This window comes from Epinephelus fuscoguttatus, linkage group LG16 (genome assembly GCF_011397635.1).
Source record: "Epinephelus fuscoguttatus linkage group LG16, E.fuscoguttatus.final_Chr_v1".
NCBI lineage: Eukaryota > Metazoa > Chordata > Actinopteri > Perciformes > Serranidae > Epinephelus > Epinephelus fuscoguttatus.
Genome location: NC_064767.1, coordinates 6,528,235 through 6,554,464, shown reverse-complemented (window position 1 = coordinate 6,554,464; position 26,230 = coordinate 6,528,235). Strand labels below are relative to the sequence as shown.

At 40.5% G+C, this 26,230-nt stretch overlaps 1 protein-coding gene across 1 annotated transcript in view; it reads right to left on the bottom strand.

The window, feature by feature from the left end:
* The window catches only part of itsn1 (intersectin 1 (SH3 domain protein)), a 42,549-nt gene extending 16,591 nt beyond the window's left edge, over positions 1-25,958 (bottom strand). Inside the window, exons 1-19 of the mRNA XM_049600998.1 lie at positions 25,799-25,958; positions 18,966-19,024; positions 17,718-17,810; positions 16,920-16,983; positions 16,576-16,736; positions 15,745-15,930; positions 15,312-15,390; positions 14,895-14,995; positions 14,734-14,797; positions 14,498-14,635; positions 14,154-14,248; positions 12,697-12,836; positions 12,288-12,410; positions 11,793-11,942; positions 10,131-10,271; positions 9,797-9,884; positions 9,260-9,399; positions 1,226-1,362; positions 799-1,079 (exon numbers count right to left, since the gene is read on the bottom strand). Of these exons, the coding sequence (XP_049456955.1) occupies positions 799-1,079; positions 1,226-1,362; positions 9,260-9,399; positions 9,797-9,884; positions 10,131-10,271; positions 11,793-11,942; positions 12,288-12,410; positions 12,697-12,836; positions 14,154-14,248; positions 14,498-14,635; positions 14,734-14,797; positions 14,895-14,995; positions 15,312-15,390; positions 15,745-15,930; positions 16,576-16,736; positions 16,920-16,983; positions 17,718-17,810; positions 18,966-18,993 (2,209 nt within the window). The 5' untranslated portion in view covers positions 18,994-19,024; positions 25,799-25,958. The remainder of the gene's footprint in view (positions 1-798; positions 1,080-1,225; positions 1,363-9,259; positions 9,400-9,796; positions 9,885-10,130; positions 10,272-11,792; positions 11,943-12,287; positions 12,411-12,696; positions 12,837-14,153; positions 14,249-14,497; positions 14,636-14,733; positions 14,798-14,894; positions 14,996-15,311; positions 15,391-15,744; positions 15,931-16,575; positions 16,737-16,919; positions 16,984-17,717; positions 17,811-18,965; positions 19,025-25,798) is intronic.
* Between the last annotated feature and the right edge of the window lie 272 nt (positions 25,959-26,230).

The following is a 26,230-nucleotide window of genomic DNA, read 5'->3' as shown; positions in this document are numbered from 1 at the left end:
CTCAGTGCTTTCACAAAATATTTACACAATGAGATTTTTTTTAAATAATCGTCCGTAATGTAGATACAATGTGGCAAACTATAGAACAGCTTAAACAGTCTATTAAGTTCAGAAAAGTACCTCACTTCACTGTACTGCAGCCTTTAAACCCAGAAACAGACAACACTTACAATATTATGATATCCAAAATCTAAGACAATATCTAAAATAACAGTGTTACATTACGATATCGATATACTGTATACTTATACTTCCCCACATGTCAGAGCCAAATATTGACCACACCGACAAGCAAGACCATCTCTGCATCCGTCTCTACACTGGAGAGTGGAGGAATTAAACATCAGCTGGATAACCTCTGTGCCCGCATCACTTTCCAACAGGATATTAGACGCTGAAATGTCCTTTGTTTCACCAAAACTTAGCTAAACGCTAGATTCCTCTTCAGTGTCATTAAACCAGGTGAGTCTTTTTCTACATATCAATCTGACAGAAAAGAAGAAAAAAAGGAGAAGGCCTGTGCTTTATGTTGAATAAGTTGGTGTGACAGTAAGAACACTGAAATCCATCCCTTGCCATTTAATGTGTCCCACAGACCCTAAATTCCAGCTTGAACTCTGCTAGAAACTCCAGGACGAAGTGAAGATGCTACTTGGTTCAGTAATTTAGCTCCACGTAAAACTGGCCGCTAATAACACCAAACTGACCTACCACAATACACATCACTGCTTTTGGGATCTCATGTTGTCACTTGTGTTCTCTTTTACGCATGCATACATTCTTACAGCTATAACCCACCCGTTGAGGCCCAGGGGTCGGTCGGCTGGCTGAACAGCTTGTTCAGTTTCTCCTGCATGTCCTTCTTGCCTCTCCCCTCATCCTCCTTCTCTTCTGCTATTCCTGCTCCCTTCTTGCCCTCTTCCTCCTCATCCTCCAGCCCTCTCCTCTTCCTGTCCTCCTCTTCCTGAGTCACTCTGTTTAGCCAGGCATGGGGTGCAGAGATGGAGGGGGGGCTGGGAGCGTTGGGGGCAGAGCTCACTGCTTCATCCTTCCAGGCCACGCCCTCCTCTGATGACAACCTGATGAGAGGGAGAGAGGCATATGGATTGAATGATTAACCAAACTTTATTTTTACATTGTAAAGTACCAACAACACTTTATCATATAATACAAAAAATGAGTCATTAACTAATGTAATAACATGGACATAACTCTTCTTTCTTACCTGCTGTCCTGCAGTTCAGCAGACTTCCTCTCAATCGGGGTGTGTATGTGAGGGTGTGTGTGTGTCAGTGTCTGTATGTCTCCTTCCAGCTCCTTCTGTTTCTGCCTCTGCTGCCGACTGTGGATCTCCCTCAGTTCCTGCAAGGCATCATTGGATACAGGAAGGAACAGCGGTGAGGAGGAAGTGGGATCAGAGGGCTGGTTGCTACGGGTTACCATCGACAACAAACAAGAACGACAACGGCAGCAGCAGCAGCAGCAGCAGTATGTATTAGTCAGGTGATCAAGGCAAGCTCCGCCCCTTCAACTGTGTCACTGAGGTGAGGAAACATCCCTGCTGGTAACCATGGCAATTAACTGAACCTGAACTCTTTTGAGAATTAACAATGACGAGCAGCTTGTTGTTTTTAAACTTGAACTAGGACTCGTAGCTGCTGCTTAACATCCTTACAATCTCTCCAGGAGTGCACTGACCAGTGCAAGAGATCAACAGCAGACTGAGACAGGAAACATTTGACATGTAATGCATGCCTGTCCATCCTGGAAGAGGGTTTTGATATTGATATCTATTTCTTTTTCCTTGTTACAGGGTTGCTGTTGTTTTTTGTTTTGAAAGATGTTTTCTTTATCCCATTTGACAGTCTAAAGAAAGAGAGTGTTTTGCTCTCTTCAGACTGTAAAGATTTTTTTAAGGCAAAATTGCGATTTTGCTATGATCGAAAATGGTCATGATTTAAACGTTAAGTTTGGTATTTATTAACCTGGATCCTTTCTTCTCATACTTTTGTATCTAAGTGACTAATGGGAACAACAATTTTTGAAACTGTGCTGCAGATGGCAGCAGTGTCACAGGCTGCAATGTAACTACTCGGGGCATGTTTGCACCATCAAAATGCGTCCATTAAAAGTGCCTGATTTTGCCACTGACAGCCTCTGATTGTTATTTTTAATGTCTCAAAACATTATGGAAAAGATTAAGGATCCCTACAGAGATAGGCCTTTATCTTAAAGAGATAAAGATAAAGATAAACAGTAATCTTATTATCATAAAACACACTTTATTAGAAGTCTACAAAAATAAAACTAAAAAAAAAACTGTCTTAGGTCATCTTTCCATTGTCCTAACAATCACCAACTACAGTTCAGTTTAAGTAAACCCTTAATTCATCCAGTTTGATGTGAAAATACACGCTAAAATTACTGTTTATTTAAATGGAGTCTGGTGTGTCTGCCAATGGTGATACTGGGTCTATTTCTTGCTAAAAAAAGAAAAAAAAAAATCACACTCTTTGACAAAAAGGTCAACTTGTGTAAGAATCCTTTCCATAACTTGTCAGACACTTGGAATAATAATCTGAGCCTGCCTGTCAGTGGCAAAAACAGGATCACTTTTAGTGGAAGTAAATTGACGGCAGACACATGCCCCAAGTGATTACACTGCGGCCTGTTTTGCCACTGCCAGCTGCAACAGTCTCACTCAATGCTGGACCACTTTCAGAATTTATTGTTCTGATTAGTCACTTAGACACAAAAAGCGTGGAAAAATAGGGTCCAAGTTGACAAATACGAAACTTACCCTTAAACAGCAAAGCAGCTAGGAAGTGGCATATCAAGTTTTTTTTATGTTAAGGAGATAAAGTACTAGACTCACCTTTCCTTACTGAATTTGGGTCACACAGGAAGGAATTGAGTTAGCCAAAAAGAAGACCAAATTGTCTCATCGACAGGTTTGTCACTGTAATGCTTTGAATGCAACATCCCACCTCACTGCCACCCTATATACCATTGCCTGCAGTTGGTCAACCAAATTGCTAGCTGTGGTATGAATGGACTTCTAGTTCAACAAGCAGCTCCCTTTTTTTCTGCTTACATCTTCATCACAACATCACAGCCCAGGAGAATCGTTTGAGTGGGGTGGTGTATATCAGTGCTTCTGCATTTTGTGATTGTGAGGTAAAACATTTGAGAAGACACACTGTCTATCACCTGTTAGACTGCAGCGTCCGGGCAATGAGTGACAAGGAATCAAGGAAAAAATAATCTTTATTCCCATTTACTGTCTCACTGCAATCATTCGCTGCTCCTCTTTCCTGTCTTTCTCTTGTGTGGTCAGTGCAGCATGTGTTTTTCTGTCTAAACAGGATTTCCCCAATATGACTCTTGAGCTGCTCAAGCTGGTGTGGACAGAAGACAAACATCCCAATGACCGCAGCAACTACTTGGCAACAATGATTTGTTGTATGCATGTACTAATCGTGTCTTATGGGTAAGAGATGTAATTGTAAATTCATTATAGCATGTTTAACAGACCAAAGTAAACCCAATATGGCTTTGGGGAATTTGTGGAGATCGAATCATATATAAAACTTATGGAAAGATTTCTTAATGTCAAGTGGGAGACCAGGGGATGTCACTGGGAAGGGGCTTTGTCACTACTGGAGGGTTGGCTCTGACCCGGCCAAAAACACAGGGCTTCGGTCATGGCGGCGGGGCGGAGCTTGCACAAGGCACAGAATGTTTTTGGGTGGTGTTAGGTATAAACAAAAAAAGGGGGGGAGGAGTGGCGGGGAGTCAGGGGATGCGGTGGGGCAGCTCTGTGTAGTCATGACAACCAGCTGTGCCATTAGAACACACTCTGTTACTATAACAACACAAGGCAGCTGTCATGTTTCAGCCAAACAACCAACGTGAGGAAACCTTCAGAAACAAGCAACCAGAAAGAAGAGACTGACGGAGGAGTAAAACTACAACTCTGCAGAAAAGAGAGAGAGGGGACACCAACTCAATCTGAAACAGGAAGTGGGGGACAAGAGACAACAGAACATGCCTACACACAGACTACACACACCCACACACATTCACACAAGTCCAGACAGGCCTACCATACTTAGATTCTAGCATATTCGCTGATAAATGTTTACTAGCTTCTACTTGTCTGGCTGAAACATCATCTGGTAGCACAGAGGCTGTAGCAGTACAGTGAGTGTAGTAATCTAGTAAAGTAGCCTAGCATAGCAACAGCATTAAGTCACCCAATCTAGTACACCTGCTAACCTAGCACGACTGCTAGCTTAGCATCACAACTGCGTAGAGAGTTAACTATGGGAGCAAAGTAGTGAGCTAACACCAGCTTGGACGAGGAGATGAGAGAGGGATAAGGAGCAGGGGGTAAAAGAGAATAAGAAGGTGATTGAAGAAAGAGATTAAAAAAGGATGAAGAGAGATGGGGAGAAAGAAAAAGAAAAGAGAAAAAGTTGGGAGAGACAAAGAAAGAGGGGTAGGGTGGGAAAGGGAAGGGAAGCTGGGTTGTTGTGTGGACCTTTATAACGTAGTCTAGCCGAGCCAGACACACCCTGACGGCTGACACACACTCCTGTAGCTGTCCCTGCTGCTGGCACTGAAACACACATATACATATATACATACTCACACAGAGCGTCAACCATTCTGTAGACACAGACACACACTCACAGACAGTTAATGTTTACACACTCTGTCCAGTCAAGGTACTGATTGTTGGAAGTGACAGCACAGACATAACAGCAGTTAGGTTATGCTGGGTAAGTCTACTTGTAAAATGTTGTTCTTGGCATTCAGCTGCAATTTAATTTTTTTCCAGGTCAATTCAACATCTCTAAAAATATCGAAGACCATAGCTCCTACGTGGACATTTGGTAAACGCTTTCAGTATCTCAGTTCCTTTCAAACTGCTTTCCAATTACCTGAATATACGTTTTAATCCCTGATGTTAGTCTGGTGATTAACTCCCAGTAGAGATTACACAAAAAAGACAGAGCACAATGAGGCTTTGACTCATGCAAGGAGAGGCTCTTGTGAGTCACTGTGATGAGCAATATGCTGTTGCAACTGTTAAGTGTAGCTGGTGTTATGAAAACAGGCTGAAGTTGGAAATAGCACAGCTGTCATCGTATTTAGTGTCCTGTGCAATATGCCTGAGCAGATTCTTTCACTCACCCATCTGAACTGGGTAGTAAACAATTATTGAGTTAGTGTTTTTAGATGTTTACTAAATTTTCTGGTTAGTAATGAGGCTGACATGACTGAATTTACTCCACACTAACAAAATTAATATATCAATATATCTTTCCTTAATTTTATTTTGTCTTTTTTTATTTGTATTAACTTTTTTGTCCAGTTTTTCTATCATATATTTTAGTGAGGTTGTATTGTCATGTAATCATAATGCTGTGTGTATTATGTATAGTATTTGCCTGTACTACATAAATAAAAGAAAAATATAATAACTTTAAATCTGTAAAAAAAAAAAAAACAATCTGGAAGATAAATATCTCTGCCATTAAAAAAATCAAAAAAGTATTTTCCGCTTTACCATTAATATTTCCTTCTGTTCTGTTTTCACTGAGTCACAAATGCTGAGTTTTGCCAACAGCGCATTGATTTGCTCTGGATTTGTGGATTTTATTGAGTGCATCCTTGTCAGGTGTTTAAGACTCTGACTTGTGAGGTTAGAAAAAAAAACAGCACACCAGAATCAGTACATGAGTATGTGAGTGCTTTTCAGTAGTCAAACCATTCGTAGCTCGATGATTTACAGTCAAGCTTCAACTGGCTGAAATACATCCAGCTGCCTGGCGGGGGCATCACAGTACACAAACAGGAAATGTCTGCACAAACCAGGCATTTTAAACGTCTGGTTTGCAGGTGTTAAAAATGGCAAAGCCTTCTACAGTAACTAGAATTCCTGAAGCTTGCAAGTTAGTGAGGCTGTACTACCTTTTACTTGTTTCTCAAATAGTCTGCCAAATTAGCCTATGCTTCAGGTCTGCCATAAGAGGCAGTGTGTTCATCATATGATTTGGTATCATTTTGTATTAGAGTATATCCCCGCTGCAGTACCACCCCAGTCCAGCAGCGGCAGTGTGCTCTACCTGTCTCCCTCTCTGTTCCTCCTGAAGCTGGCGTCGCAGGGCTTCTATCCTGGCACAGTGGTTGGCATAGAACTCACACAGAGACTGGCATGGGCAAGGGAGCAAAAGGCCAGTGTAGGAGATAAATAAAGGAGTAGAAAATATACAAGGAAGGGTTTATTATGTGGATTGAACAAAGAATATGATAAGATGAAAATGAAGGCAAAAGGTCAAGAAATACAGGATGAAGAAGCAGGAGGGAGACACAGATGAGGAGGACAGCAAGTATTGGAGATGAAGAGCGCCAGCGGGTATAGAGGACAGAGGAGGCACAGCAGTGTGACGAGAAAAGATTTTGGGGAGAGGAAGTGGTGTAGAAAGGAAGGTGGATGGCAGTATAGTCAAACATTGTTCACATCTCAGTGGTCGTAGGCTGTGTTTTTCAAAGAATCACACCACTGAGACATGACTGCATCTGGAGAAAACTGGTATCCAACACTGCTGGTTTTGTTTGTTGCTCAAAAGGCTTTTCGCCACATTCTCTAATCACTGTGTTATGTTGACTAAACTGAATAAGACTGAGAACCAACTTCATTAGATTAGCTAATAGAAAATCTATTTATTGTGGTCTGTGTTGTCTCTGCTTTCCTCCCTTCCCCCTCTTCCTTCGCACTCTCCTCCTTGCTGGAACAGACCACAGGACTAATTCTCCTCTCTCTGACCAGACTCAGTATTCTGGGGAAAGAACAGGGACAAAAGGTGGTCTAGGAAACATAAACAGACTGCAGTGCCCCAACCCTTAAAGGAATAAAATCCTTCCATCTCCCTCTCTCAGTAGTAGATTTTTGGTGAAAGCTACAAGAAGCAGCTGTCTGGGAAACCGCTCAGTGTTCCTGTGCACAGCTAGCTCTCTCCAAAAACACGGCAATCCACATTAATACACACAATAAAACTGCATACAAACACAGATACTGTAGTCAGATATAAACATGAAAACACTTCAGTAAACATGAACATTGTGATTATTTTAAACTCGCGTGAAAATGGGGTTATGAGGGACGGGACAGGACATGGTTTAAAGCTACAGTCATAACACCAATCCAATGTTTCATTTAGCAGAGCAATTACTGGGTTAGCAAGCTAGTTAATTTATTAATTGGCTGTTAAATTGAATAGCTTTATTTTAATTAATAAAAGATACAGCAATGCATCAGACATAACAGCAAATCAGTATTATGAAAATGATTAGCACATGCCACAACTTCATTTTCATGCCTAAGAACAAACTAAAAACTCTGCATGTGTGCATCAAACTGAGGCACAGTGTGTTGGATATTGTGGTACACTGGATTTTTTGTACGTTGTGTTCATTTGAAAATGTAAGTCAAGGCCCTACAACAGATTCCAGAGAGAATAAAAACATGACACTTCCATGTGTCCTTCACTTATGCCTCATTTCCACTGCACGACTCGACTCATTTTTGGTATCGGGAGCCAGTTGCACCAACAGGGCAGTCTTAGGCCAAGTCAGCCGTAACTTGCCATCCTAAGTCGGACCTAATAGAAAAGTGTACTGCAAATGTCAGTTATCAAGCTATATACCTAGGTGATTAGTTGGTCAGCTGCAGCACATTAAGCAGCATTTAAAATTACCTGCAAATGCCACTTTGGTCTGTTCAGATGCTGGTTTGGTCCTTACTCTTTATTACCACTGGTAACAACACACTGTCAGTCCATGAGTTATAAGCTACAGCCAAGTTTATGTACTTTTTCTCTCCTTTCATATGATCTGTGGAGCTCCACCCACCAGGTGCTGTGAGTCAAACACAGACATGCCTGTCCTGTGGAGCTTTATTCATCACTGCATATTGACATCCTTGAAATTTTATTTTATCTTTCTCTAATACTCCATCATTATGTTGCTGGAAATGATAAATGATGAACTGCACATTAGCAAGACAGCGAGAAATTGTTAACAATGTATCCCAGCAACACATGCCCTGCTAGCCAACAGCCATAGAGGCATAGACATTCATATGAGCATGCATCGCTAAGACTGGGTGTAGTTAAGACTAGGCTGAAGTTTGGTGAAGTCAATTCTGAAGACTGGTCTGAACACAGACCTACTTGGCAGTTAAAATCAGGCTCAGTAAAGACCAGTTGGTGCAATCCGCTCCAAACTCTTTATTTTGTTTTCAAGTCTCAGCAGGCTGCCAAAGTGACGCTGCATGAAACTGCTGCGACATTACCTTTAATGCAACACTTGCTGGATCCTTTCACCAGCAAACAGAGGGATGTCTGCACTCTCTGTTGTACAGTGTAGGGTTTATAGTGTATGCAGTATACAGCGTAGTGTTAGCGGTGGCCACTTTTTAAAATCTGGGTCAAATAAATGAAAAACTTGCAGTCACTATTATGGTGGCTATTTAAAAATGGTGGGTTTGAGCAGGATGTCCTTTATGACGAGTGACTATTCTCTCTGACCAATCAGTGGTCTACAGTGTTTTAACTCCACCTTCTAGTCGGCTCAGCTTGTTTGGCACCTTGACCGGGGTGACACACACACAAAAAAAGAAAAGGTACGCTCATCAACTTTTGCAAATGGAAAACGAAAAAAAAGGGAGTCTAGTTGAGTAGAGCTGTGTCGTACCATGCAGTGGAAATCGGCATTGGGATCTATTTTCACAAGACTTGGATGAAACACACTTTAATGAAAATACCAGGAGCGCACTTGCAAAGAATGCCTGGTCAGACCACGTTTTACTTTGAGCTTTCCTTCAGATAAAAAGAATCAGTACAAGTAAGAGAGCGAAAAAGAAAGAGTAGGCACATTTTTTACTCTTAAACCTAATCTTAACCTTGTTCTAAATATATATTATTATAATATATACTATTAAATTCAAGTTTTTCCTGCCCTTTTTTTTAATTTATTTAAACACTTAGAGTGCTGTGTCACGACAGCTTGTATTTGTCCCTAGTAGCTAACATCAGTCAACAGCATGAAGCTGTTCTCTGTTAAGTTAGTGTGTTGACATTTTAATGAGGGCAATAATTTAGTTACCGGTAGTTGACAAAGTATTTACCTTTATATTCCAATACCATTCCTGTGTGTGCTGTTTTAATGTGTTAATTAAGAAGCTGTGTACCTTCAGCTGGGTGTTGAAAGCGTCTATTTCCAGAAGTTTGGCCCTCGTCTCTCTCTCCACAGCATCTAGCTGTTCTCTGAGCTGCTGTCTGCTGGTCTCCTTTTGCTCCACAGCCTTCTGCAGGGACGACAGGCTGTCACCTAAATACACACAGAGAGGTTTGGTTAATTAGTCACAGACAAACTCACATTTATTTATAAGCTCAAGTACATTGTGGTAATCAGAATGCCACGAGTGTCCAGTATACGTCACAGGTGTATCTCAAAATTCTGAACTTATAAAGGGCTAAGAGAAACATTACCACTTTTACATTGTTCCAACAACCTGTCAGATAGAAGGTACATCAAGAAACTTTCCCACTTTACATGAAACTCAGCATTGTTGTTGTGGAAACAAGGGTCAAACTTGCACAACCTAAAAGATGATGTAACTCAACTGTATCCATACATCCAATCAAGAACACTCTCTAACATCATGGCAAGAATATGCAAATATAACATATACATATTTAAATGAGTGTTTAGTTAATGTACTCACGATGTAGACTGTTCTGTTGAACCTGTTTCAGCTGGTCATTGAGACTTTGTTTATCAGGAATTAGCCTCCCCAACCACTGCTGCGAGTCCTGCACACAAATATGAAGTCACAGCAAGAAAAAACAATAGAAAAATAGTTATTACATAAGTTATTTAAAACATTTTTCACTGCATACAAGTTTATTAAAAAACCCAGATCAGCATTGTACTACATGAACAAATTCTACAGTTTCTAAAAATTTGTTTTATCAATGGCTCCTGTGACTTAATGAATGGAAGCATTTTGTGTTTGTTTTTCTTTTTTTGTGCTGATGGTTAACATTCATTTTGCGTACCTGCAGCTGCTGTTGTAGCAGGGTGATTTCAGCAATGCGTGTTTCTCTCGTCTGGTTGGTCTGCTCCACTTCTCTCCGCTGAGCTGACAGACGAAACCGAACATCCTTCAGTTTGCCCTCCAACTGTGTCTTCTTATCATTCTACAGGATGGGAAAATAGAGATAGAAAGGAATGCACTATTAATTTTCTGCTGATACGCAAAGTACTCTTTCTTCCTCAGAAAAGGTGTTAGAGTTGCTACGTTTTCTGGCTTCAGGCAGCCATCTGCGTCATTGTTTCGTAAACTGAAAATTTTATCTGTATTGACCATCAGCAGAATGCAAATTTGTTTTTAAAAGGCCATCCACAAGATTAAAAGCTTGCCTACATGTTTCTGACAATATTGTCAGTTGAACCCAGACCTTTACTTTTAACAGATCATACAGTCCAGTCACCTTCACATTCCCCTTGTTAAAACCCACCTCACTCAATTTTTCATAAAATATATGTAAAGATCATATAATGTGGAACAATGTTAATCAGCTCCCCCAGTCAGTCATCGTGTTAAAAAACATCTAAAAAAACAACTTTTTAGATAAACCTTGAACTGGCATTTAGTTACTTCTTATCTGTTTGATATATTTGTTACAGTCAAAGTAGGAGAGCTAATTGCTGTCTTTTATGGGAAACACATTTTGATAAAGGAATAGATGGACGTAAACTGGACCCTTGAGCTTCCTTTCACTATCTACCCAAACCCATTGTAGCAGATACTATTGTACATTTCACAAAAAACTAACAATGTGAGCCACTGCCAGCTAGCCTACAAGCTAACAAGCTAATAAACATCAAAAGACTAACTATACTAACCATTTGGATGAATCTACTGGTCGCCCTTACCTGAGTCTGGCTCTGACTGAGGCTCAAACAAATGAATAATCTCCAATGTTTCCTCTAACGGCAGCCATCTTGATACACGCTACTCTTTCACTGTTCAACCTTACACTAGCAGCGCTAGAGACGCCAAAGAGAAAGTGATGGAGAAAGAATAGATTTGCTTCCAGTTTTTTCCTTGCTATTATGTGGGAAAACCACGTTAAACAAATATTTGTCTCAGTATAAGTAGTACATATCTAAAACGTGTCTGAAAGGGGACTTAAAGTTTATTTTATTTGAATGTCTTCATCACAGCTGGGGGAGACCTGTGATAAGCCTTTCAGACTTCTGGCCTCCCTTGAGTATTCTGTTATTATTTATATTGTTTTGTTAGTGTTTTTCTATGTGGTATAATATAAATCAAATAAATTAGGTTACAGAAAGAACTTTTGATAACTGTTCTGTTTTTCCTGTTGGTTTTAGTAGTTGCTTTTGGCTTGTCTTTAAAGAAAAGTTTAAGTCTGCCATTGTCACACAAACAGACACTGACTGATCTGGCAGTCCAAAGAGTAACTCTCTGCAACTAGTACCATCTGTCAGCTCAGTTAGATCACTGTGGTCCTGTCTATATTGTACAGACTGTACAAAGAGACTTTGAGTGTTAATAATTGCCATGCAGTACAGCACGTTGTCAGCTCTCCAAAATGTGACTTCCTTTGATTGACAAGCAGTATCCTCTCTTGTCTACTCTGTGTGTACTGTATGTTTGATTATGTGACTAGGTGTGGGTGCATTTGTTTGATTACCAAAGCCTCCAGTTCAAACTCCAGGGTCTTCTTCCTGGCTTTGAGCAGCACTATACTCTCCTGCTCTCTGTTTCTTTGAGTCAGAAGCTCCTGGCGACGTTGACGCTCCCACTCCAGCTGACGCTGACGCTCTAATTCTCGCTTAGCAGCCTGGACAGACAAAGACACACAAAGCAAAAAGTTTATTTTCCCAACTAAATATTACAGCTCATAGAACAAGACTACAGAAGATTGGATATTATGTTGCATCAAATTATATTCATATATAACACTTCATTATACACAACAAGCCATCTGGTGTAGGAGTGTGAATTAGGTTCTTTACTGTAGAAGCTGAGATTTAAAGAGGGCAGTAAAAGGCCTCTAAGTTGTCTGGAGCAGATGTAATTACAAGCCTACAGCAGTTAAATGTCGACTCAACCATAACTCTTCAATTAAAATGCAGATACCTGGTAATCATTTTTGCCTCCTCCCCCCTTCCTGTCTTCTTCATACCTCTCTCCTCTCTATCTCTTTGCGCCTTTCCTCTTCCCTCTGCCTCTCCAGCTCTCTCTGTCTCTCCAGTTGTTTTTCTAGTTCGTGTTGTCGTCTCCTCTCCTGCTCCAGACGCTCACGCTCCTGAAAAACAAACACACAAAAGTGAGCCAGCAGAGCAAACAGCTCTATTATTTGTTACAGGTCACCCCAATGCATTTTCATTTCCTCCTAGTTTCAACACTTGTCATAAAAGTAAATAATTCACTGATTTATTTCAAAGACATGGGGTATTGTGGCTGCCACAATGAAAACACTGAGGCTATTATAAATGCAGATATTTTAGAGCCTTACACACAAGCCATTAGCCATGACCAATTCAAATTATGAGGGCTCACAGTGTGCACATGAGAAATTCATAAGAGTATACCTTTCTCTCCTGTTCCTCTCTTTCCAGCGCAGCCAGTCTCTCCTGCTCTTTCCTCTGCTGCTCCTGCAGAGCCTGACGTCTCTTCTCCAACTCCAGGTTTCCTCGCTCAAAGTTCTCCCTTTTCTTATCCTCAAATGTCACTGTGGTGATACAAAGGGAGTAAATATAAACAACATGCAGTAGCTATGATTTTATATTTTTACAGATGGGATATATGATGCCATGTTTCTGCCCTCACTAAAGCACTTCGAAGTGCACATTTACACTGTTCTGCTTTATTCCAAACTGTCAATCTTTCACATGAATGTTAATGAAGAGTGGCTACAACAGACTGAAATTAAAAAGCAAAGTGGACCGCTGTTTGTGAGGCACTAGATCACACAGGCCCTCCAGGAGGTTGCAATGTCACAACTGCAACAATCAGGGTTGGAAGTTAGCACTAGCCACCGGCCAACTGCTGGTAAAATATGCCCACATTTGGCTGCTAGATTTGATTTACTCACCAGCCAAAAAAATCTATGGTAAGCTACTGAGTGGCTGGGAGATTTCTGAATCCACCAGCCACAGTGGCAGGTGGACAAAAAAGTACATTTCCAACCCTGGCAACAATTAATACAACTTCAACCAATCCTTGTAAATTCTGCAAAACCTTGCAATTTTGTCCAATCACTGCAACTTTGCAGTTTCCCATGAGTTTTACTAATCATTCCACCTTGTATCTGGTTGAGAAGATGCAGACATGTGTGACAAAGTCTCACATGTACCAACCCAAATCACTGCTAAAGACCAAGCAAGGCAATTCTGTGATGTTGTGTACGAAAGCAAGGGTAAACAGTTCTGCACCGTGTGCAATGTTGTGGTGAAACACAACTGACATTGACAAATTCTTTTCTTCCATTAAACACACCCAGAAACTGGCACAAACGCATGGAAAACAGACAAGATAAATCACCATGACAGAGGCTGTATCCAGATCTATTGCATGTGCTGAAAAATTAAGGTGAGTTAGATTAAACAGGCATGGTTACTAGCTATGTTGATGTAGTATGAATCACAAACTCAGAATAGTGCAATTTTATTCTCACTGGAACAAGTTGCCTTTGATTTTTCATGAATTAATTATTTTTTGCAATTTTCACTTGCTGCCACAATATCACTACAAAAGAACACCTAAAAACACTGCAACATCTACTGCACTATTTTTAAAAAGCTGCTGTGAAATCAGGCATTTCAGGCTGCAAAGAAATCCCAAAACAGCCAGTGTAATCCTGGAGGGACTGATTAAAAGAGGCAGAAGAGTTTTGTGGTACGCAGGCAGCTGACAGATCACAGAAACACTGACAAAATTACTGACAAGTGTTTTAAAGAACCTAAATGCTGCGTGCAGATGGTGAAGCACCCTTGTTTATCAAAAACACAATAGGGTCTACTATGATGTAATGTGCAGGACCAATCACCTGGTAGTTTCTTGTCCTGGCTGCACTCCGCCTCCTCCTCTGCCTCCTCCTGCACGCTCTTCTGGTCCGACTGAACACTGTCACTTCGCACACGCCTTTAAGACACACACATCGCCAAAACAATACAAATTATCAATACACACGGTCAGTATTGTCAGTAGACACATCTGGGAGACACATTTTATTACTTCTGTTAATGCAACGATGGATAAAACACATTTTGTAGCAACTAATAAATGCATTTCACTTCAATCTGACCTGAAACTTTATCGCAAACATCTGCTTTAAACTACAGCATAATATACTGCTGTCAGTTAATGTGGTATTTAAATCACAGTACTTACCTGAATGTGGGCGGGAGGTAATCTGGTGGTAACACAGGGGGTAGCGGTAACCCTGACATAGCCATATCTATGAGGTGCATGGCTAAGATAAACTCCTCGGCGGTCAGCTTTCCATCCTGGTCAATATCTGATAAACTCCTGTAGGAAAAAATGATGAAACAAATTAAGCATTTCAAGGACCAATGTCCTCTAAATATTCTGATTTTGATTAAACTGTTGAATTTCAATTTACTGACCATATTGTGGCCAGCTGGCCCTGAGGAAGACTGGACTGCATCAGGATAGTGCGAGCCTGGGGACCTGAGAGAAAGAAAAGTCCCCAAATACATTTAATGCTGTGACAAACATGACAGAAATATCATCATAAATCATAACATATCAGTCTGCGTGTGAGTACCTGTGAGGTGTCCACTCATCATCTTGTCATGGGAGTTAAAAAGCTGTCTGTACTTCAGCCTGGAGGACTGAGGAACGGCCCAATCAGGGGGGGGCTGAGCACTTGGATGAGTAAAGGAATACAAAGAACAGAAGGTAAGTTAAGTGACTTTACCATACAGCAGACCGAAAGCAAAAATAAGCACATAAAATGTAAGATCCACTATCAAATATACTGCCAAGCACCTTGAGTGGTTTAAGTGTGTATGCCTACGTTTATATCAACTTGATGCAAAAAGGACAAAAGCAAAATAAGTAACTAACAGCTTGTAAAGATATTGGCAGAAACTACAATAAAGATGTGACAATAATTCAGCTGAAATGTTCTCGCAGATTATTACCAGGCAAAATGGTTTTAATTTCTGATTATGTGACCTACCTAGCAGCGTCCAAGGACGACCCCTTCTGCAACTTTGCACTGGAACGATTAAATGAAGAGGACTTGTTGACAGAGGGAGCTGGCAGAGACAGAGAAGAGTACATTTTAGTTTGAGGCTGTGGTCAGACACTGAGCATTTTAACCTAATATCAAATAGCATATACACAGCAGCGTTTAATTTCATGTCATCTTATTTCATTCCTTTATGGTGTGATATTAAATTCAGTCAGTCAGCAACAAATGCAAAGCTGCTATACCTGGTTCTAACTTCACTATAAAACAGTGACCTGCTACTTGCTACTGTAAATATAAATGTGTAATTGATGTGTAAACAGAAGCTTAGGGCTGAGACCTTTGTCCACAACTACAGTTGCTACAGAAGCAAAGCAAACATTTCGACACACCGCCTTGCCGTGTTGTTACAGTGCCTAACCTGGGTGGGAGAAGCCTGAGATGGGCTGCATTATGCCTGTGGGGGGAGCTCCGTTGGCGATGGGCGGGGGTAGAGGAGGAGGGGCGGATGAGACGAGTGGAGGAGACACTCCGACAGGGAGAGGTGGCAGGGGGAGCGGAGGCACGCCTGGCAGAGGAGCTGCGATGGGGGGCATGGGGGGCATGCCTGGAGAAAAACAGATGTGCAGGACAGATTTTGTTATTAGACACACAGAGTATTTTTCAAAAGATGCATAAGAGATGAGTTTCTAGTGATGAATTAGAGATTTTATTCATACTAGTAAATGGGGCGTGAGAGCCTCAGTGTAAGCTGAAGGAGAGGAACATTATGACTGTTTACTGTGTTTGCATTATAACTTTATTGATCAGCCTCAGAGGTGCAGCAGACTGAATGAGAGTGAGCAAGCATTTCCTGAATGACCTTTGGAAAACAAAAAAGTGACATAATCCTTATCAAATACATCTGCAGTGTTTTACCACCACCCCTTTTTCAGGGAAGAACATGACATCAAAAAACCTTGCAGCTGTGACATGAACTGATAGCAAAAGATTACATCTCTGTAATTACTTTAGACTGTGTGCAGTGTTTGTTCTGTATTAACCCAGTTCAGAATAAAAATTAGATTAAAATTATCACTGTTATTATTTAGTCTTACAATCAATCACCGCCTAAACTTGGTAGTGAGGCAGATGTTTTTAGAAGTGTGATTTTATGAAACAAAACAAAGCAGGTTGACACAGAGCCAGCTGCCATAAATATTTAACAGTTATATCACATACACAGTCTATTGTGTGATTCTGTCTGTCTTACCAAAGCCACCCTGTGGGGGTAAAGTCAGTGGGGGTTGTTTCATACTGGGAGGGAGCGCGGGGGGCAGAGGGTGACCCTGGAGTTTCAATTTGATGAGTTTCATGGCGATGGAGAACTCGTGAATGTCCATACGACCATCGCTGTTCATATCAGCCAGAGCCCTTAAAAGGTACACAGAGATAAAAGTTAAAAGACTGATGTATTGCTACACAAAAAACTGTAGTTGTAAATTGTGTGAATAGACTTTAATACTAAACATAATGTCATTATCGTGTGAGTTTCAAATTAATACAATGATTGATAGTCTGTGAGTTATTAAAAAAATTCCTGGCTATGTGACTCACCAGATTTGGGCTAGGATGGGAGGGGGCAGCCCTGATTGAAGGAAGAAGTTCCTGGCTTGGTCGCCTTGACAGACAAAGAGAAGCAGGATGTGAGATCACAGGACAAATCCAAAAAGAAAGGCCACTTTTGACCACATGGAGAAAGCCAAAGCCCATTTCAAAACAGATAAATATTGGATCTCATTTTTAACTCTTAGGACACTGACAGAAATACAAAATGTATAAAATATTGCACTTTCTCTGAGGCGACACAACAACAAACAATTCCTAGGTTTGTTTAGGTTCGATACTGTCGGTTATACAAAACAAGCAATTGGAAGATATGTAACATGTACTTGTACTCTGGAAAATTGGGGTTAGATTCTATAGACCAAACAATTATTCGAGAAAATAGTTGGTAGATTGAACAATCATTAACAAAAGAATAATTGGTTAGCTTTTATTTTCACTTTCACTGATGAGGATTTTTACAAACAGCATCCGACAATCCTGCATTGTATACCAATAATGGATTTGTTAAATGATTGATAGAAAACAATTTAACCCATGAGGCACATTATAATTTGAGATCACTCTGTAACATAAAATATAACTTTTGGTTCTACTTTCAAATGTTTTTTTGTCATTCAAATGTAGTTTTCTTGATCCAGTTTCTGCTTTCTACAGCACACATCCAAGCACTGAGGACCTGAAATGACACTGCCTTTGTTCATGTCCTCATCTCATCTCACCCTTACCCTGTAAAAGTGTGTGCGGAGTGTGGGCGAGATACAGAGACAGGGGGAGGGAGACTGTTACCTGTGATGTAACCCCCGGCAGTTGGAGAGAGGCTGAGAAACTGCTGATCATGTTTGGCTCTCTCATCCACCGAGATCAGAAACACATCTGGACCTAACCCACAAAAGAAACAAACACACACACACACACAGAGAAAGAGGGAGAAAAGAGAAGCATGAGAAGAATGTGTTAGTCATGAGTTTCAGTTCCTGTTAGAGGATTCCCGTTAAGTGACACTTAAGAAAGACTGTCAACTCAGACACTGATGAGGAAAGAAAAACGGATGAATGGATGAGGGACTGAGAGTCAGAGGCCACTGTCTTTCCTTAGAAAACTGAATACATGGCAAGTTCGTCCATGAGTCAGTAATGTTAATCTAACAGACGCATCACTTGCTGACAGGGATGATTCAGTCTCAACTCCCTTTGTTAGCTGTTGTTGAGAAGGATGCTTATTCTTTCCATATGTAGCCTGGATTTTTCTGCCACAACGTTTTAAATAAAAAATGCAGAAAAATCCCATCAACGTAAATTCTGTCTACACCTGTCCAATACTTCACATTGGAAGTATCTATATTTTTGATATGACACATATGCAGTTACGCCATCATTCAGCCTCAGTTGTTTCTAGATGAATGTCTCCCTTTGAGTACCACTGCTTAACAATGGTTTGAGTGGCTAGTCCTCATTCAGCACAGAGTCAAGTGTGCAATATGCTCCATCTAACAGTTACAAATCTGCCTATTGTCTGACAAATCTCACAATGTGTGGTTTTTAAGCATTTGGAGTCAGTCGGCCTTTGTTCCGTCTGTCTGTCTGCCTCCAGTCTCTCACTGACAGAACTGACCACAGATTTCACTCTGAGGTTATTTTGATAGCTGTCTTATCTCCTAATATGTCCCTGTGTATGCCTTTTTTTAAGACTACTGGTTTGGTGGCACTATACTTTTTATGTTGCAATGTTGCAGCTACGTCCTGTTGTCACGTGACTTTATTCTGCCTCTCCCCTGAAGTAACTCATTGTGCTTTACAATTAGATTGATAAATGATCTTGGGGGGATTCTAGGACTGGTTATGGAAATGGAAAGTGGAGTCGTGAGAAGGTGTGTCTCGTCTTCTAATGCACTGATGGAATACTGTGGTGGATTAATGGAGCAATGTGCTGCCATCTTACACTTGACTCTTAGCTGTCAACTCTGAGAGGAAAATATAAACATCGACTTTCCACATTTCATGCCAGTTACACACACACACACACACACATACTGACCTGTGAATGTGGTGGGGAACTGTGCCATGGTTCACTCAGTCTTCTGCAGTACACAACACCTGAAACAACACATGAAGAAACAGAGATGAAGTGTTTATCTGATCTATGTCACTGAATATTTAACTGCTCAATAATGCAGCAATATAACAAATAATTTAGTAATATAACCACGTCACATTAAAAACATTTCACTGGTGAACCGAAGAGAAGCTTTCATGGTGAAGGGAGTAGCTTCAGTCACCAGTGTCAGCAGGAATCCAACTAGATGCTTAACAGCATCTTAAAAAGACCAAATAATGTCTGGTCACCTGCCAGAGGTGCTGATACAGTAGACAAACTCAGTGAGAGGAAACGATTTTCCAGCGTGAGTCTGGAGTTAATTTCCCACTTTGCTGTCCTTTGATGCTGAAGTAGTGATTTCCAGTTGCTCAGTGAGCCATTATATTTCCTGTGCCTTAAAGCACTGTTCTGATGCAATGACGGATCACAAAGCAAATAAAAACAGTATTTCTCAATAAGGAAAATAGCATGTTTTAGATTAGTCTCCACGAAAAAATGCTAGAAGACCTCTGCATCAGTCTGCTGTTGTCATCTGGTATTCAGGCTAGTCCCAATCCACAGGGGACTGGACTGTGTCTGCCGTGCTGGTGCAAGTCAACAGGGCAGCGAACCTTTATTTATGCAGGGCAGGCTGCCTGAGCATACTTGCTTGTTTTCAAAACCACTCTGCTTCACACTCACTCATTTACACACATTCTCACTTGGGAGCTGACCACAGTGAACACCAGTTTTCTACAGCTGGTCCGTAAAAAAGCCCCACTGGATTATTTTTAAAGTCAGTGTTTCTTTCAGGCAATACAAACTGGAAACTGACAACTAAAAGACATGATAAAACAAGAAATTTGTGATGGAGGGTGGTGTTTACTGGAACAATCATCTATATAGACAGAACAACCCCCCACCTGAGAAATTTTTTTTTTCTATTTTTCAAGGCTTATCTTTGAAAAACATTTTAATGTTTATATATAAAACAGTGCCTTACACCCGTACAATAACACACCATATATGTGTGTCTGTATATAACATACCTCTGCCCTAGTCGAGGTATGTTAATCAGATCCAGACCTGCCTCCCTCCCCTGTATCCCTGTGGCCAGCAGACAACCCATAATAATAATCTGACACACATTGCAACAGGCAAGGACTTAGTGAGAGTGTGTGAGTGGATGTGTGGGTTGCTGACTTCTTCCCCCTGGTGTGATGTAAATAAAAAAATCTGGTTTTCCTACCAGGAGATACAGAGAAACCCAGTTAAAGGGTCAGTTTAATGAGGTTCTAAGAAATCCACTTCTGAGACTTTTGCCACCCCCATATTATAATGGAGGTGGGTGGAATTTAGTTCACAGCAATCACAAAACTCAACTGCAACGTCTCTTTGCAGCGTCAGTCACTCAGACATTGCTGTGGACATTTTCACTGGGACTATTTCTTGGCTTGGCCTATTGAAGGGTGTAGTGGTGTGTGTGTGTGTGTGTCCCATTATCATCAGAGTGGGAGGACAAAGTAACCAGCTTAACTAGGTCAGACGAACAAAGCCCACCCTACACAAACACACACACAGACACACACACACACTTTCACGGCTGCCACTGAGAAAATATTGAAGCAGTTGAGCAACTACAGTAGATTTTTCTTCTGCTTTTACTGGAGACGGGAACAATCAAACTGCTGGTTAAACTTTTCTTTTTGTTTTATTTTGTCAAATTCTGAAGTATCTAAATCAATTCTTTTCATTTCACACAAGAGATAGTGAAACTCCAGAGGCACCAAAAAAAGCATGTCAATTTAGTGAGAATATGATCTGAACTGACAACTGAAAAATTACCCTGAAACTTAAGAGTTTATGGCATTACAAGGCTCAGCTATTTCTTTTTTAAATAGCCGCATAAAACACTGTTATCCTTTGGTAAAGTTAGAGGCATTGAAACAAGAATGATGCTTATGTATTATGCTGCCAAAATCTAGTGAGATATCAGGATGCCAAAACTCTGACCAGCAAAGCTTGTAAATCAAAGTGACTTCTGTTTACGAGCACCAGTTACCACAATACCTCAAAGCTAACTCGTGGCAAGAATGATCACACCCTTTGGGACACGAGTAAAACTGTAGAAGTAGCCAGGAAAATCTGAGCAAAAAAAGATATGAAATCATGCTGCAAACAGAATTCACTGGATCGTGTCCACCACACGGCAATTCATTTAATTTGCTGATCTTTTCCAAGTATTCTGTTTTAATTATGCAAATATCTGTCTTTGATCAGACTGAAAGTTGGCAGAAATTATAAATCCAGCAACAAACTCATTTAAAACCTTAATCAATAAAAGTCAACTGCTTATAGATTTGAATGTTTTAGTTGCAGCCATCGTGCATCTGTTTCCTTTGTCATCAGTGCATGTTGGAGGGCTTTATGCTCTGTTCTCCTTGTGTACATGTATTGTATTTGTAGGATTAGTCTGTATAATTAGAGCATTGGGATGTAACTGGAGTGTTGGTCTGTTATCAAGGCTTGCGGCAGATGCCCATTTAAGCCTCCCCTCGCACACACTCACATTAAAGGCTGCTTCAGAACATGATACAGATTAGGGTTCAGACTCTCTTCTCTCTTTGTCCCTCCCCCTTATTTTTCTGCTGACCCCCACTAGCATTCCCCCTTTCCCTTCTTTCATGAATGAATTCAGGACAACTGCATACCAAGTGATGCTCTGTACAACGGATGCTGTAATGCTACATACATTAACAAAATACACATTATTCTTAAATGCTTTCATTACTTACTCTGAGTTGTACTGTGCATTACAGAAAAAAGTGGTATTGTATTTCAATTCACGTTTTTGGTGATTCCTATTTTAGCCAAGTGGTCTTGTCTGCTTCTAGTGATTTCTCTCCGTGTATCTGTGAACAAGTTCCTCTAAGTCAGAGTAGTCTGAAAATACTAGGAAAAAATACTACAACATGGGACGTTCATAGTAAGACAATGGCAAGAATGATTCTTAGGTCCAGTGTGAGTCGCTCTTGAAAGATTTAGCATCGATATACGAAACTCAATTTGCACATTTTCAGCTGGAGTTGAAGGCAAAACAACTTGTTGATGCCAAACAGACAATCCTCAAGCAAAACAAGCAACATACTATTAGAGAGGCACTTGGCCCAAACAGCAATATTAACGACAATTACAACTCTTATGGCCTTAATTCAAAATCTCTTCATCCACTGCCTTGACAGAGAAAAGCATTTCTGCCACACCCACTGTGGCATTACTGTACATATCAACATGACATCATGCGTTAGGCCTGTTGTCTACAGGAATAAGAAAAAGGCAATAGCAAACATCAAAATGGGCCCAGAAATGCAGGACACATCACAACTGTTAATTTAGTTCACTGTGCTGACTAAAGTCCTCAGTCTTCAGTCACATGATTCCCCATCGTTTTAGTCCAAAGTAGAGCAGAAATAATAATCAATTTGTTGTTTAATAGAAAATGAATGACTTACTGATTTACAGTAAAATGCGAAGATTTTCTTGTTGGTTCCACCATTTAATATCACTGCAAATTAGACTTTTAAAAATGTAAAGATGTTGAAAATTTCCCTTCTGATTGCCAACAATTCTGAGTGACGTTCTCCATTATTCTTACCCTTTTTTTTGACTCAACTATCAATGGATTAAATGGAAAAAACATCAGAGGTTTGATTGAGAATTAAATTAAGCCCTACCTTCAAGAATTTGCTGACTTCATCTTCGGTAGATGGTTAATAATGGTTTGGCTAACCGCAGCCTCTTTATATCAGCACTGACACACAACACACAACCACACACACCCCACAGTCCCCCTCTGTCTCATCTACACTCTAAAGAAACACTGAGTCTCAGCACACCCCCGGACACTGACGATAAGCCCTGTGTCTCTCTCTCGAAACACATTCTTATCGCTCTGTTGTCAAGTGGTGAGGCATGAGAGGTGACAGGACACTCACCCAGCTCCTCCCTCTTGTATCACTCCATCCTTCCCTCATGGCTCTCTCCAGCCTTCCCAGCTGGCTAACATTAACACTATCAAAATGTAAAAACTGACAGCAGGACCAAAATGCCTTGGATGGTAACAGGTTTAACTGAAGTACAACACTGCGATGTTTTAGTGTTCTTGCTTATACTACAAGGAAAATGTCAATACAACATAAATTCACCATGTCACTTCTTGTTTAACTTTGTAGTAAAATGATGTAATCATGGTATAAAAACAAAAAGACTCTTAAACTGAACAGTCAGGGCAGGTCACTTCATTATCCCAAAAGATTATATTAAGTGCTGCTGACCCCTGATTCTTGGGAAAAAGAAACATCCTTTAACAGTCAGCACAATGTAAAATTAAATGATGGAAGAATACTGCACCGCCTTTACAAATACACTGTTAACATCAGATTAGCTGTGAGTTGCTCTACTAAAGCAAAATGTGAAAACACCTGTGAGTATGTCTGTGCAGGAGCGTTAAGGCCATGTGCCCCTTACATTAGGTTACCAAATGGTATTCCTTGTCAGATGGCATGACTGGCTTTATATTAGAGGGATATTAGAGTGTAATATCGATTTAAAAATAGGTGGCTGCCTGACCCATCTGGCTAATTTATCCCCATTTAAAATGTTTCACTGCTTTTTCATTGCTGATGGAAATTATTATGAATTCTGCCCTTTGAAGCTGTTGGACTTAAATGAAAGAAAAACTATGCTGAATACAGTCCTGGGATAATGAATTGTATTATGTGGTTGTGATTTATACGTTGTTTGAAGCTAGAACACAAAGGCACCATCCTGAACACAGCTGAACTCTGCTGAAAAGTTTAGTGCTCACAGGTAAACTTTTGAACTTTCTAAATACGACTGTGGGTGATAATGTTAGAAATGTGGATTTTTCAGCAAACCAGGAACTCTGAGATATAAAACATCACTCATAAGAGAAATTAAAAGCTTAATTAATGAAACTGGTGTGTTTTCCTGTAAGCATGAAATATACAAACAGTGCCAGATGTGTACCTCTAACTGAGCTATATGAACATAAGATGATGTATGAGATTTGTCACACACTTACATTGCAAACTTCATAAGTTCTTCCACCTATACAACTCTTCATATAAATTAAGTAGATCTGTGAAGCAATAAAAGTTGACGAGGCTGCAAGGCACATAGAGAAGACCACGTACAAATCACAGATCGCACACACTGCCCAGCTCCTACCTATATCCAAAATCATGGTAATGCACCCCACACATAAACATTATGACCTATTCTATCTCCTTTAGTCAGTATTACAGAGAGGGTGCAAATTATTGTCACTGGTAATTATGTGGTAATGATAATTTATAACCACAACTTTTGATGAAACTTTAGACTCCCCTGCAAACTTCTGACTGGTATTGGTCTGTTGAAAAAATCAAACTGATATAAATGTAAAAAATGCCCGTAGATACCAAGAAATTATTTTCAAAATTATAGAGAACAAAAGCACTTAATGTTGACATTTAAGATTGTTCAGTCACAGAATGGTTGCAACTTTTGCTCGATTAAACAACTGAAGCCATTAATCCCTAATGAAACTGACGCAAATTAATTTCCCCTCCACTGACTAACTGATTAATCAGTGAATTGTTTCAGCTCTAATCTAGGCAAACCCTTTGCAGAATGAAGGGCGGGTCAGCAACGCTGCATTTTGCCAGTCTCCTGCAGAACACCTGCTATTGTTAGCAGGGGTGGGTGTGTAATCCACAGGAGGTGCTCATGACAAACAGCAAACGGACACTGCAGGCAAATGTGTCTTTGCCCTTTACAACCAAGTTTTCAAAGTACATAAGACACAGATAGGAATCAATAATGGTGCTGGATCAAAGCATCATTGAGTATTTTAATCCACATGGTAGTCAAAATTTTGGACATGGTGCCTTTATCTGCAAGTCTCCCACCTTTAGGAGGATCTGTCAGCATCCGCGTTACCATGGAAACTAGTTCTAGCTGCTCCAGCTTGGTAAGCCAATCAAGGTCAATAAAACGCTGATGTTACATATCAATTAATGAAGAATGACTGTGTTTACTTCTCTGGAAACAGCGTTTATTGTAACAGGAAAGGGCTGTTTTTTAGTTTATCTTCACTTCTTGCATTATTTCCGCGGACTCGTCTATGTTAACGTGCTTCGCCCAACGACCCAAAGCATGCTTAGCAGATACAGTAACAAAATACACAGAGGGCTGTTATGACTGGACAGTTAGCCAGATGGCCAGCTGTGACCAACATCAGGTTTAACGTTAGCAAATGCTAGGCTAACAGAGAAAACCTCCACCCATGAAAGTCACTGCCTGCCCCAGCACTGTCGGCAACCTTGTTGATTCATCATTTTTCTCTCAACTGACCCGGCTACTAGCAAAGCTAAGGTTAACCTCAAGTAACACCCGTTAATGTTAACGTTAGGTCACAGGCTGCCAGTTAAGATGCAGTGATTTAACGTTAGCAAACTGGCTAACTGTTAGTAGCAGCTGGATGGCATCGTCTTCTAATTTTTGTCGCTCTGGTCTTGTTTTACAACCCAATATCAGACACCTTCTAAACAGGTTAATATCACAGCTGAAGGTTGACATTAGAAAGCTACACCGGGTAAAAAAGACCAACTAGCCGCGCTAACGTCTATACAGTATCACTGCAGCTAGCAAGTAAGCTAACCAGTGAGAAGCTAACGTCAGCCCGCTCAGGGACATTCTTCCACACCACACATACTACACTCTGCCCTTACCTCATAGTTCAGTTTCCATCGTGAAATACCGGATAAAGTAGCTCGTTGCGTGTTTATGTAACCATATAATGTGGTATCTCCTTCCAAAATATGCTGTTTTATCACCAAAACCCTTTCCGGTGATTCTCCCGTGGTTCCGACCGACTGAGGGACAGCTGGAAAATGGGGTAACGCTTCTGACATATCGCGATACGTGATAGTTAACATAAGGATCTCGACCTAACCTCGCGAGACTTTGCGAGCCGTTGGCTTGCCCCTAGCCTCAGGGACGCGGTGAAGTAAAGGGATTAGTTGCGCTCCTGCCAGCTGCTGTTGATTAGAAAAATATCACATTTTTTCTGTGAATATATTCATACAAATAATGAAAAAAAAAATAGAATGAAATAAAAAAAATGAAATAAAATAAGATAAATGTAAACAGAGTTGAAAATT